Source organism: Excalfactoria chinensis, chromosome 1, assembly GCF_039878825.1.
Source record: "Excalfactoria chinensis isolate bCotChi1 chromosome 1, bCotChi1.hap2, whole genome shotgun sequence".
Classification (NCBI taxonomy): Eukaryota; Metazoa; Chordata; class Aves; order Galliformes; family Phasianidae; genus Excalfactoria; species Excalfactoria chinensis.
Window position 1 is genome coordinate 54,843,683 of NC_092825.1, and position 14,695 is coordinate 54,858,377.

Genomic DNA, 14,695 nt, shown 5'->3' on the forward strand with positions numbered 1-14,695 from the left:
ATTTGAACACTCTCATACCCATGAACATTTGTGAGGCTGAAGAAAGGAAAGAAAGATACAGGGAAAGAAAGAGTTAAAGAAAGAGAAAAAAGGGAGAAGGAGGAAAGGAAGGGAGGAAGGGAGGAAGGGAGGAAGGGAGGAAGGGAGGAAGGGAGGAAGGGAGGAAGGGAGGAAGGGAGGAAAGGAAGGAAGGAAGGAAGGAAGGAAGGAAGGAAGGAAGGAAGGAAGGAAGGAAGGAAGGAAGGAAGGAAGGAAGGAAGGAAGGAAGGAAGGAAGGAAGGAAGGAAGGAAGGAAGGAAGGAAGGAAGGAAGGAAGGAAGGAAGGAAGGAAGGGAGGAAAGGAAGGAAGGAAGGAAGGAAGGAAGGAAGGAAGGAAGGAAGGAAGGAAGGAAGGAAGGAAGGAAGGAAGGAAGGAAGGAAGGAAGGAAGGAAGGAAGGAAGGAAGGAAGGAAGGAATTTGACTCACGTATATGTGTTGGTTGATTTTAGACTATTTTTCATCAGGCAGTGTTCTAACACTCCTGTCTCCAAATTAACCCTCATGATTTCTGATACATAAAATGAAAATTTCAAACATAATACTGACAAGTTTTCCTCCGATTTTGTACTAAATGGAAAACAGACTTCTGAATATTGTTTCAGATTTTTTCTTTCTCTTCTTAAATTAAAATAATAATAATTTATATATATACATATTTAACCACAGATATCTTTAATACTCAGGAATGTGCCAGTCAGACTGACATATAACCAAGCTGCTTTCCACTCCTTAAAGAGTGAAGAGTAGGATGGCCTGTGAGAGAGTGAATCATCCACTTATGCTGCTAATGGCATAGTCCTGCTGCAGCAGGGCTACTCTAAATGAGTGAACCTTTTTGGTTTTAGCTACTTCTGGAAATGATTAAGAGGAAGAAGAGGCGATGATACGTGCTCACTGCAGTATTTGTTGTTGTTTGTTGTTTTTTTTGGTGTTTTTTTCAGGATTCACCCAGAGTTTTCTCAACTTTTGTGTGAAACCAAAGCGGGTAGTACAACACACCGTATGGAATAGTTGCTGAGATTCTCTGGCCAAGCCTTGTGTGAAGACATGGCAGCACCAGCAGCAGGGCCATCAGGGGCCATGGGATGGATGGGACGCAGGTGACAGCCAGGGAAGCCAGAAGAGGTATCCACGGAGAGTTGCTTTTCGAGATCAACATCTACATCTTGCAGAACTATCTTTCAGGAGAGTGAAACCTGGTAAATGTTGTTTGGAACACAAATCAAAGAAATGAGAGCTTGAGAGATGTTCAAAAGAGCAAATTCTTGTGTGGCCATGAAAGATTGTACTATGTTTTGTCTTACTGATCCAGAAACCTGAGATGTTCCCAGGGTCTCAGGGCAGGCTCTGACATTCTCTCTACTTCCAGGCCAGTAAAGATTGTCTCTGAACTCCCACCAGCTGCCAGCTAGCACAACATAGACACAATCCCATACAATATCTTGAATGTTAGATGATTATTTTCCATATATATAAGCCATATTGGTGTGTGTCTTTGTGTTCTTGTGTGCACATACATAGGTGCATTGTTTCACCTATTTTATCAGCTGTGAACATAGATATATGTGGAACAAGATAGAAACACACAGGATTATGTTTCTTGCAAACCCCTTAACTGTGCAATTGCACCCCAAAAATAATTTTGTCTTTTAGGATCAAAAGTGGAGGTGACTTAGGGAACAGTTCTAGAAAACTTTAAACAAGGCTGTTTTTGTTTGGTTTTGGTTTTGTTATTTGTAGTTGTTTCATTAATACTGCCACCAAAATAAATTCTTTCCTCAAGGTATGTTGAGTGTTATGAAATCACATGATGAAAAAGTATAACTGTAATCAATAACTTACACTTCTTAACATATAGGAATGTCCTCACCTATTGGAGGAACTCATAATTTATGAACAAGTGACAGCTTCAGAGAACAGAATAAAGGTTGGGTGCCCAACCTTTTGTCTTCCCTCGACCTGACTGAAGAGGAATTATCTTGGGCTGCACATAAAGTATGAAATATAGTTAATGTAAATAGGTAACAAAAATTAGGCTTTTTTTTTTTTTTTTTTTTTTTTTTTTTGTAGCATATATTTTCCTTTTTACTGAAATAGAAAAAAAAAAAAAAAAAAAAAGAGAAACAAAGCATAAAACTAGTAGGGTATTTAACCTTGTTTTTGTGAAACTACTGCATCAATGTCCGGTTTGATGGAAGTGTTTGTAATTCTTGCTGAGTTTTCAAGGTGCTTATCAGTTATTTTTTGATGAAATTTTGCTCCTCTTACACTTCATCCTTGAGGATAGTTGCTCACAAATGTATATAGTGCCAAAACATGGTGACATATATAAGGTGTGATTGTGAAGTGAGGGATAGTTTTCTCTGGTAAGATAGGTTTTACAAAAGTCTAGTGAAAAGACATGATCAAATTTTTGAGTTCAGTATCTGACTGCAACTCTATACATTCCATTTGAAAATTTGTAGGTAATATATTTGTTGACTGAAAATGGAGTCCAAATATACATAAAAATTGATTATATTCTCTTCAGTCTTGAAACCTATTCTCAAATTCCTTTATCAAGATGGAAATCAAGGCTGCATATTTTTCATTGTTCAAAAGACTGTGTTCAGCCAAAGTGTCAAAAATGTATAAAATTATTTGCCATTATTTGCCATAAAATTATTTACCCAAAACTAAACACTGTACTTGAGGTTCGGCCTCACCAGTGCCAAGTACAGGGGTACAATCACCTTGTTAGTACGCTATTTCTCATATAAGCCAGGGTATCATTTGACTTCTTGGCCACCTGAGCAGAATACTTGTTCATGTTCAGCTGGCTGTTGACTAATATCCCTGTATCTTTTTTGTCTGCACAGTTTGCCAACCAATCTTCCCCAAGCCTGTAGCACTGCATGGGACTGTTGTGATCAAAGCGCAGAACCTGGCACCTGGTCTTGCTGAAGCTCATCCTGTTGGCCTCAGCTCAGAGATCCAGCCTGACTTGATCCCTCCGTAGGGCCTTCGTATCCTTGGGCAAATCAAAACTTCCTCTCAACATGGTGTAATCTCAAAACTTGCTGAGGGTTCACTCAATTCCCTCATCCAGATCATGAACAAAGTTACTAAACAGAACAGTAACGACAAGAAAACAACACTGCCCAACACTGACCCCTGAAGAATACCACTAGTGACTGGTTGCCAAATGGATTTAACTTCATTCACCACCACTCTGACCCAAGCCATCCAGTCAGTTTTTTACCCAGTGAAGATTACACCTATCCAAGCCATGGTCTGCCAGCTATTGCAGGATAATACCGCAGAGATAGAGTCAAAGGCTTTGCTGAAGTCTAGGAAGACTTCTTCCACAGCCTTTTCTTAATCCACCAGGTGGATCACCTGGTCACAGATAGAGATGAGGCTGGTCATGCAGGACCTGCCTTTCATGAACCCATGATGACTAGGTCTGATCCACTGGTTGTTCTGAATGTCACATGATTGCACTCAAGATGATTTGCTGCATGACCTCCCGTGAGACTGAGGTCAGTCTGACAGGCCTCTAGTTCCCCAGACCCTCCTTCCATCCCTTCTTGTAGACAAGCATCACAATGGCAAGACACTAATCATCTGGTATACATTCTTACTCATTTTGGATGTCTGTACTATTGATACCTAAAATACATGCTGAAAGAAAGGAACAGGTATGTTTCTTTTAACCATCTTTTTCTAAAGGAGTAAGATTTAGAAAAAAACATTTTATTCTTAATTTTCTTTTGCCTGCATTTACTTTTAACACTCTAGGAGAACTAATTGCCTAGAAATGATCATGAAACTCTGTCCCCTGACCTGTCAAGATGACTAGTTGGATGTAGCTTCGAAAGACTCAGTCAGTTTTGCAAGACTTAGTAGTGAGTAACTGTTTCTTTTCAGCAGGAAGATGAAACTAGCGGTGGTAAATATGGTTCCATGAGTGGGGTTTGCCAAATTAGATTTGTGGCTACATGGAGACACTTTGATGTATTGGGATGAAGTCTCAAGAGATGTAAAATCGGTGAATGCATAGTAAGACATTATCATCCTAAATTTAATGTGGCCTTAATTTACTGCAGTTTAATCATCCTCATTTCCCCTTTCTACTTGAAACTTGTACCTTGAAACATGAAAATTGTCATATTGCTATAGTACTTTGACACTCCTCTCCAATAAGCTTGTCAAAAGTAAAGTTAATTCTGTAGGTTTAATTTTGAAGGCTTTTATTTTGAAGAGGATTTTGGAAGACTCTAATACAAAAACATGAAATAATAGAGTGGTTTAGTGTCCTATTTGGTAGGTGGCTTTCACTCCAGAACACAGTCTCTCGAGAGACTATGCAGCAAACAGCTTTTTGGTAATAAAATGTGTAGGTTTACCTCCCATAAGAGTTATGAAAAAGGGGGTAACTGTAATATGCAAAACTCACAGACAATTTCAGTTTTCGGTAATCTGATACTCTTTGTTATATCCACACAGTGCTCAGATGTGCTACAATAAATATGAAATATTGAAACAGTAAATTCTTTGCCAGGAAGAAATAATATGGATTTGAGCTGGTACAGATAATAACTCAACTTTGAGCCTTGCCAGCCCCTAGTCTAGACTATTTTGGTATCCAGTTTTGAGTAATCATTGTTTTCATCTCAGCCTTTTTATTAGTGTTATCTCTTGGCATACAGTGAAAATATTGCTCCTATCTAGCCCAAAATGAAAAGTATTGAAAATCTTTTCCAGGATGTAAAGATCTTGTCAAAGATGTATCTAGGTAGGACCCTTGTTTCACACTAAGGGCTTAGACAGAGCATGATCTATGTGGGCACATCAGTTTCTCCCATGCTTTTCTTCAATTAGTAAATTGAGAATTTTGTCTGATTAAGAACATAGTCATTTAATATTAACTATTATTTCTTCTGTGGTGATTCAGCATATTACTTCTTCTGTATACTTTAAAAGGGCAACTGTAACTTTAAAAGGGCATAACCTCTATTTTCCTGGTAATGAGCTCATTTCTAGTTTTCAGCTGAGGCTCTTCATTTGGCCACCATGGTGGCTGATTTGATGAGACCTTTGAATTTACAACTTCTTTTGATATTCAATCCTTGTGCCTTAGAAAGCTAAGGTACAAAAGGGAAGAAAAGGTGAGTGGAAGTAAAAAACAAATTCATGGGTAGATTTTATATGATGAACAAAGTACACCAAATTGTCTCAAGAGCTTTGGCTTGCATGAATGCTGAAACAAATCTGGGATGTAGCAAGCGGAAAAGGCTATCTTTTTTTTTTTTTTTTTTTTCACTTTTATTTTGACTTTGTGAGGGGATTGTGGGAAAAAAAAGCCCCTAGAATGGGCTAAGTGGTGAACTTAGACTGATAATTGTTAGCCCATGGTTACATGTTGAGTAAAAATACACTTCCATAAATGATGCGGTTTTGGAAATGAGAGTGTTATAAATGACATAAAATAATTTTCATCATGTTTTACATAACATTATGTTTCTCACATTACACAAACAAAAAGCTTTAGACAACCTTGAGCCATGGAAACCTGCTATCATTGGATTATGTAAAGATTTTTCAAGCCCCCATGTCTCTTCCACATTCATTATTTTTTAGAGTTCCCTTATTGTTCTTCCCTAGATGGAGACATTTGAAACACACAGAGAAAAAAATAAAAAAAAATGGTAAAAAAGGTAGATATAGTGACAAAAAAACCCACAACAAACAAAGATTCTAAAGCCCTTCTTCAGAATACTCTCAGAAAGTAAGGAACTGTGCCTCCAGTCCAAATACTTGAATAACTCCTCTAAACTTACGCATGTCCTCAGGAGTTATTGTCAGTGATTAAAATAAAAATAATAATAATAAAAAAATCTTTAGTGGAGTTCACAGGGGTGGAGTTGATGCTCCATCTCAGTATTTCCTCTAATGTCTTTGATTGCACATTCCATAGTAGAGCATAAAGTGCTATGGCATTTTTGTTTGTTTTAAAATTTAGTTTGGAACTTCTTTGCGTTTTCATTTATTTTCTTATTTATTTATTTATTTATTTACCTTGTTGCTCCTATATTCTTGTAATGACACAGAAGAAGGTGCTTAAAGGTCTTCTTGAATGTGGCATTGCAGAGCGCATAACAAGCAGGGTTGATGGTGCTGTTGATGTAACAAAGCCAGTAACCTATGGTCCATACAGTACCAGGGATGCAGGATGCACAGAAGCTATTGATGAGCACCATAACATTGTATGGGGTCCAGGTGATGATGAAGGCTAGGAGGATGGCTAGAATGGTCCTTGTCACTTTTTTCTCTCTAGAAGGTGGTGGTTTCTTTTTGGCTGGCTGCTTCGTCATCTTGACTATTTTCCGGGCTACAATATTCTGTTTCTCATCCCCATTGGTGCCTACAATCTCCACAGTAGTGTTGGTGGGAGCACAACAGTCACCTTTTTGGGACTTGGTTGCTATCCTGATGCAAGTCAGCTTGGAGTTCTCCACTTTGAGATGGTCTTGGGAGGCAGAAGTCTGGCTGGCATCTTTGGCAGCTTCATCCTCTTTTATATTGGAAGGGACCACACTCACTGAGGTAGAGTCATTTGAGCTGTCCTTTTCCTCCCCTTGAACACAGTTTTCCATCACACTATCTCCAGTGGTTTTTCCATTTTGTATTTTGTTATGTTCCAGCCCATCTGAACTAGTTTGGATGTTGTTATTGTTTGGTTTCACTATTTTACCTTGGACAAGGCTGGGGGAAACTGGATCCTGGTTTTGGGCAGCTTCCTTTTTCCCTTTCTTTATCCGACTCTTGCTGGCTCGAGAGATTTGCCAGTAAAGAACAGTCATGATTACAACAGGTAAATAGAAAGCTGCAATGGCAGTGCCAAATGTGACAGCAGGATTGGAAAGAAACTGGATGTAGCAATCCTTGTCAGGAACAGTCCTCCCCCCTACAATGAACTGCCAGAAGAGAATTGCAGGGGCCCACAGTATGAAGGAGAGAACCCATGCAGCTGCAATCATCATGCCTGCCATCTTAGTGGTCCGCTTTACAGGGTATGTCAAAGGCTTGGTGACACAAAAGTATCTGTCAAAGCTGATGATAAGGAGGTTCATCACAGAGGCGTTGCTGACCACATAGTCAAGAGCCAGCCAGAGGTCACATACCACAGGCCCCAAGGGCCAGTAGCCTATCACAGTGTAGAGAGTATATAGGTTCATGGAAAAGATGCCTATGATCAAGTCAGCACAGGCCAAGCTGAACAGGAAATAGTTGTTGACAGTCTGCAGGTGCCTGTTGACTTTGATTGACACCATGACCAGGATGTTCCCAATTATGGTAACTAAGCTGAGAGACCCCGCCACCAAGACGATGAAGACCACTTCAATAGTTTTATAGGGGCTCTCCAGAGCTATTACATTTTCAGAGGAAGAGTTTATGTACGTTGAGTTATTCATTTCTGTGCTTCTAACAAGATACTCAGTTATCACTTAAGCCTGCAGAGGAAAGAAAAGACATATACCGTTATGAAATTAGTCCCTTTATTTTTATGAAATGGATTCCCAAAGGACTTCTTGGAAAAAATTTAAAAGTAGAAAACTGAGTGCAGAAGAATCATTCAATTCATGCTAATGTAAATCCCCTTAAAATGCATAATATCCCCCTACGAGTAACATAGCAATAAGATTCTCTTAAACACACAATAAAGATACTACATTTGAATCCAAATTTGGATTTTTTATCTTCTCCTATTCATTTCTGGCTTTGTCCAGTGACTGTGCATTGATTCCTTCCCTTCTAACATTTTCAAATAAACCAATCGGTTCTTGGGACTATGTTGTTATTATAACCCAAGGTGAGGAAGTTAATTATGAGCTGGATCATGACAAAGTGACTTATGTCTTAAACTGCTGCTTCTATATATATATATATATCTTGCATATATATATATTTATACACTGTGTGTGTGTGTGTGTGTGTGTGTCAGCATTTGCAAAGATTTTGCCCTTAAGGTAATAGAATTGGTAGACTCACCTCAGCTCTGCCTGTAGCTTTCTTGTTAGATGTATATAAATTAATCTTTTTTTTTTTTTTTTTTTTTTTTTTTTTTTTTTTTTTTCAGTGAAATCAAAACAATTTTATATGTTCAGTTGTCTATTTGAGCCTGAAAAATGTTTGGGTTTTTTGTTTGTGTGTATGTTTCATGTTTTCTTTAAACATGGTGTGTTCTCTTGATGCTCACTTGCTTGTACTTCCATCATAATAATTATTTTCAAATCACGATATTTTTAATCTATATTGCATACAAGTATGATGCAAGGTAGAAAATGGGTAACAGGGAAACTATAAAAAAATAAACAGATAAAAATAACGTCTTTTCAAATGCAGCAACTCTTTTTTGTTATGTATACCTATCGGCAATACTCAATAAACATTAATTAAAATACTAGCAATATATATATGCTAAAAGACCAACAATCAGCACATGCTTTTGCCTTAAGGATATGTACTATCCTTTTGTGCATCCCTTGGAAATCAATAGAATGTGCTGGAATTGTACAGCCAGTCTCCGAGCTCTCATTATTTATGGGCTGTGCTCAAGGGATTATTGAGGCATGAAGGCCAGATGTGACAGAGAAGTTAGATTGTTTCTAATTGGAATATTTTCCTTTTCTTTTTCTCCCACTCACAAGGCACCACTTCTTTAAGACAGAGCTTCTAGAATTGGAGATTCAGGCAAGTGAACATAGAAAAAATCAGTTATATTTAAACTTTTTATACTTCAAGGGTAATGAATCCTTCTGACTCCTATAACAAACCTGTTGATGCACAGAAACCTATGTCACTTAAACAGAGCAATGCATTTTCATTGTCATTTTAGTACCATTTTCTTTCAGATGCAGAAGGAAGAAGGTGATGTCAAATGTCAGTGCAACAGCAAAAGCCCTTCTGAACTCCCAGAAAAATAAGCAAGTTTGTCTCTGTGGAAAAATCAAGTTGCTAAACCAGGCTGAAGGCTCTGTCTGAGGTGACTTTGTAATTTATGCTTAAAGAAATAGATATGGCTCATCTTTTAAAATACTTGTTTGCCATTCCCCTGGCAAAGTACACACATGGATAAACAAAGGATTGTAAGACTAGACAGATATTGTTTCTTACTAGCTTTTCACATGTATATCCCTAAAATCCTTGGTATGAGTTTCAAGAAAACAAAGCTGTGATGAGAAATGCTTTAATTAAGTATGTGTTTTGTATGGCAAGAATAGGTCAAAGTAAATATAATAGGCTTTATATTTTGTGAAAAATATTAAAAAATACATATATACACAAATATACACACACACACACACACACACATATATATATATGAGATTATCCCAGAAATCTTTAGTCTACTGGACTGTCATTTCAGCAATTCATGGTGTGCTTTTCTCCCAGGGATCCCAGCTGAGCAGTTGACTGTCCAACTAGGTATGCAAGATATCAAATTTTTGGGGCTTCTCCAAGTAGAGTTATAAACATTCTTGACAGAATGAATTTTTGAAGAAGAAATGAAATAACTCACAAAGATGTATGGATTTAAAAAAAAAAAAAATCATGTGAAAAGCATTTGTCTGGTGACAAAGAGGGAGAGAGGGGGCAAGAGAGACTGGGAAAAGAAAGGAAGAGGGTGAGAGAGAATCTGACAGGAAAACTTTATGCTTTATATTAAGAAAACAGACATTTCTGTACAAAAATGACATTGTTTGCGACAAAATGTTCAGACTTCTGTTTTTTCACCAGAGAACTAAAATTCATTTTAAAACCTTGAAACTTGTGAAACTGAATTACTGCCTCCCAGCTAACTTTATTCCTAAGTATTTTCTGATTATTTTTTTCATTTTACAGTGGAAATACTGGACATTCCCCGATTTTATTATCTGGGGTTCTGGGAGCTGAATCAAACCAAAAAGCTAATTTTAACTGATAGGAATAAGATTTCACTGTGTTCTTTTGAATGGAAGGAAAGCAAAGGACTCCCTTTCCCACTGATTTCCCTTTGCATGAAGCTCTGCTGCTGTGAGAAAGCTTATAGTTCAGCATTGCAAAGTATTTTAACTACTGTGGTTTTCCTAGGTATAGAAAAACATGCAGGAGAATTCTGCTGTCACATACCCCATCAAAATCTTTTCTTTTATCAAAATGATTGCAACCTCAACAACATTTTCCTGTGTGTGTTGATGAGAATGTACAGGAATGCAGAAAAGTTTGACTGAAATTGATGTATCTCATTACTGCTGATCGAACTACTATTTTACACATATGAGCAGAAATAGGAGTATTCCTGCTTTGTAATCCAGAGAATTCTGAATTTGCTATACTGTCTTCTGCTGACCCCAGAAGGGTTTGATTCATGCCCATAGGGAGTTTTCTCTTCCTTACTGGGACCACTTACTTCATTAGAACAAGGTTGCCTGTGAACTACTATTATTTTTGTCAAGCCACAGAGCCCATCTCTCTTTCTGGAGAGGCAGTTGTTATGGGAACAGATGTTACTCATCAGACAGATCTATGGACAGAGGCATTTTAAGGTAGTATGACCTCTCATTATGAGAAGTACCAGATCTTGCTCTTGAGAAAACAGAGATCTCTTCTGCAAGCCCATGGGTATTTGTGTGAGCTGCACAATATGGCACTGACTCCCATGGGCTACCATAATTTATCCTTGTATATGAATAACATTCCTGCTGAACAGAGAATAGCCAGAAAAGGTAAGAAATTTCTCCTGCAACCTGAAAAACAACAGAGTTCATTTTCTGAAATATATTTTAAAATATATGACTTTGTGAAATGTAAACAGTATAATCACTGTGTGGATAACGTACAAGTCTGAGAAATGTAAATATAATATAAATATAATATTAAAAAAACATTGCTTGATCTTTGGTAAGTGGTTGAGAAACATCTCCAGTGCAGTAGTTTTTCCTCTCTTCACAGTGCTGAATATAATTCTTTACCTTTCTGTTGACCGTAGACGTTGGGGGTAGAATAGGGAGATTAGTTGGGTTACACAGTATGTGAATTTTTGCCATGGTTTGATGCCAAGTCTTTTTGCAGTGAGTGGTAGCCAGGTCAGGCAGCAGCAGGGCACTGGTGGGTTGATCTGAGCCCCTACCACCACTCACAAGGAGAAACGCAATCAAGGCTGGAGTGAACTTTCACAGAACATGCTGGCAGCCCCAGTCTGCTTCTCAATATTTCATGTATCTTCCTAGAAGTTATCGGAAATGGCAAAACAGAGGTCTGGTGTGTAGGTTTATTCCTGCGGACCATTTCATCGGAAAGTGGAAGTATTTTGAGGGTAAGAAAGCAAAGTTATGTAACTGGGGGTACTCATCTTAGAAATAGGAGGGCTAGGGGAAGTAGTAAGGACTGGATATCAACCTCAGGATCATAATCTTCCAACATAAGTTATTTATCAATTATGTTCTGCTGATTCTGTTTTCCATTTGCCCTGACAGGATCTGATCCCTTCAGAAATCATTACAGTTTTTGTACTGAGAACAAAGCATTGACATCTGTCACAAAACAGACTATGGAAATTTTTACAATGACAAAAAAAAAAAAAAAAAAGGACTGATATGCTATGCCTGTCAAATTTTGTTAGACAAATCCTTCCTTTGTACTGCATATATTGCCAAGTTAAATGTGGTGGGGATTTAATGGTTTCTTTCAATCCTCTGAAACTATAAAAAAGGTCAAGACATGAAAGAGGAAGCAAACAATCTACACCTGAAATTCATATCAGTGATTTAAATAGGAATACCCAGCAATCTATGCACATAGCTACTCTGAGTACTTTTCAGATTTCAGTGCTCAAAGATACACTTTTCTAACTTTTATTTGTCTTTGTTCCTCTCTCCAATACAAACCTACTCAAAATGGATTTCATTTCTGCTGTAGCAAGAATAAAATTATATTTTTTCCTAAATCGAATTTGATCCTGAACAGAACTGGTTTTGATTCTAAATTCATTCCTGGCCCCATTTAATACAGTACTGTGAAAAAAGAGGAAAACCAAAACTCCAAGCCTCTGACAAATACACTTTGCACATTTGTCAGATTTCATTACAGGCATCAAGAAAGATGATAGACCTTTTCTGGGCTTTTGATTAAAAATAAAAAAATAAAAATAAAAGATTTTAGAAAATAATTCAAATGTGAGAAAACTAAAATCTTTACTGCATGTGTTATCTTCTGTCACTTATCTGAGACTAAAACCATCTCTGCAAAATGCTACTGCTTCTTTGTGGTCCAGTCTTCTTATTTTCACACACGTTTGTTTTTCTTAATCAACAGGCCGTACAAAAGATGACACTCTTCAGGTCTGCCTAAATCTACTTTTCCCCATCTCATCATTAGGAGTATCTGAAGACAAAATAAACAGTTCATGCACAAATCTTGAAATGGTGCCAGAGAGCATTAACAAAAGCAAACTAGCACTGTGCCATTAACAAGTGAAATAAAGCAATAATAATAATTAAAAAAGCAGCAGGGAATTGTATGTAAGTAGATGACTGTGTTGGCATCAGCATTACTTCCCCAGAGCTATTCCTAGGATCTGAGGATTTCTACTGTTCTTAAACACATCTTATTCACTACTTTTCCTTAGTCTAAAACTGGTGAATATACTAGGAGCCCAAGTAGCCTGTATTCAGAATTTCACAATGAAAAATACAGGCAGTATATACAAAAATTTGATCTGTCCTGTTTCAGGTAACAAAAATAAGTAGTTTTTTCACAAAGTTTTGGATAATTATGTATTTCTACTAAATTGGTACTGTTGTTTTTACTATTGTGCCAATAGACTCTAGTATAATTACTCTTGTTTTTCTGTATGTGTAGCTTTGACTGTAGATATAGCTTTGTTTTTCAGGATCTGGCTTATCAGAGAGTATTTGTATTCTGTTTTTGGGCAGCTGACATCACTCCAATTTAAACTCTGCTTTTGTATATGCTGTGCAAACTTGAAAAATATACCTAATGGGCATAGTGTTACCTAACTGATTTTGACTGGGGAAAAAAAGGTATTTTTGCTTTCTGAACTAGAAGAGATACTTTCACTCATGTGTCTCCTTATCTTTGCTAGGATTTTATATAAATAATCCTTGGTCACAAAAAAAGCAAGTAACCAAGACGTGTTGCAAATATATGGCAAGGCTTTCATCTGTACTGTGGTGGAACCATAGCAAAGTACTCACGTATAATACAGTCACTGGTATAGTAAGAGGAATGAAATAGGATAGTAATTCCCTTTAAGTGCCACCTACAGTACTCTGCAGCTCAGCATGGAAGAATATTTACACACTAGAGGGAATTTGCATAATGACAATTGAAAAATACAGAGTATTTGACCTCTGCATATCAAAGACAGTAAATAGCTCAAGTCCTTTTAGCTTTGGAAACCTAACAAGGGTAGAATAGCCTTTTGTTTTCTTTTGCAAGTAAGCTGCAGAGTTGAGACTAGAAATGTAGTTGCTACAATCAATATAATTTTATAACCCAGAAATGAGAGAATGAAATCATTGCACATGAAATGTAAAAGGAGGTGGTTATTAAGGGGAAAGGAAGAAGTTACTGTTGTTATTCTCAAGTACTCAACATTGACTGGTTTCTGTGGCATTTCACCTGACATTTACACCGGCTGAAAGTACTGGATCCTGTAAAATGAGGCTGACACCTCAGTGCATCCAAATGGATGTCAGTCCATCTCCTGTGTGCATGTCAAAGGTGGAGTAAGGAATGAAAACATAAATGAAGAGAAAGAATAGGGAAACTAATTGGGAGCATTATAAATATTAGTTTTCAAGCTCCTTTAGAAGGTTAGATAGGGAAGCAGAAGCCCCTGGAGAGCTACCAGATGTCATGTCAACTGAGAATGGGACAGATATTGTGGAAATCTCACAATATGTAATACTGGTCTGCGGAAAAATACGATATATTGTTGTATCACAATGATCTATTCCTAAAAATTATTTTTAATCCCTGTCTGTATTATATCCATGTATAGCCCAATCTACATCCCCAGTGCACACTGCCAATTAACTACAGTACCGCGGTTCACAAGTTAAAGACAGTGTTCAAAATGTTTCTGCAGACAGTAACAGTTTTTTAATACAAATGTTAAGTATAAGGAGTATAGAGCTGAAACTGAAATATTCTGCAGAGACTTAGGTGTCCAATACCTATTATAATAAATGGGGAAATAGACATCAGCAATGCAAGTTAAGAGATCTTAGAGATTTTAGGAGGTTTCAGACATCTTAATTTATCAGATGGAATAATATATAGATTTGAGAAAATGTTACCCAACTAAGTATATTTTATGAATAAAGCATCAATGATAGTCATGGCTCCTTCATAACCCATTTAGAAACATCTAACAAGACTAGCACCCTGCAGTGTCCTTGCAGTAAGATGTCACCACTTGTCCCTTTAATCACTGACTAAGGAAGAAAAAAAATGAAAGCATAATAAAAAAGCCTAAATTTAAGAAATATGACAGTGTATCATAGGTCATATTAGCCAACTCTTAGAGTGGAAATCGTGCAATCACTCTGCTGTTAAGTGGCTTCTTCTCTTTTGTACTCCTAGGTTCTGGGTATTTGGGTTCCA

The 14,695-nt window shown here is 37.3% G+C and overlaps 1 protein-coding gene across 2 annotated transcripts in view; it reads right to left on the bottom strand.

Annotated features, from left to right (window-relative positions):
• Positions 1 to 385: 385 nt before the first annotated feature.
• The window catches only part of CHRM2 (cholinergic receptor muscarinic 2), a 94,804-nt gene continuing 80,494 nt past the window's right edge, over positions 386 to 14,695 (bottom strand). Inside the window, exons 3-4 of one of the 2 annotated variants that reach the window (XM_072359474.1) lie at positions 6,101 to 7,536; positions 386 to 1,236 (exon numbers count right to left, since the gene is read on the bottom strand). In XM_072359474.1, the coding sequence (XP_072215575.1) occupies positions 1,215 to 1,236; positions 6,101 to 7,497 (1,419 nt within the window). In that variant the 5' untranslated portion in view covers positions 7,498 to 7,536 and the 3' untranslated portion in view covers positions 386 to 1,214. Of the gene's footprint in view, positions 1,237 to 2,732; positions 7,537 to 14,695 lie in introns of those variants that run through there. The other variant, XM_072359482.1, reaches the window with a different exon arrangement.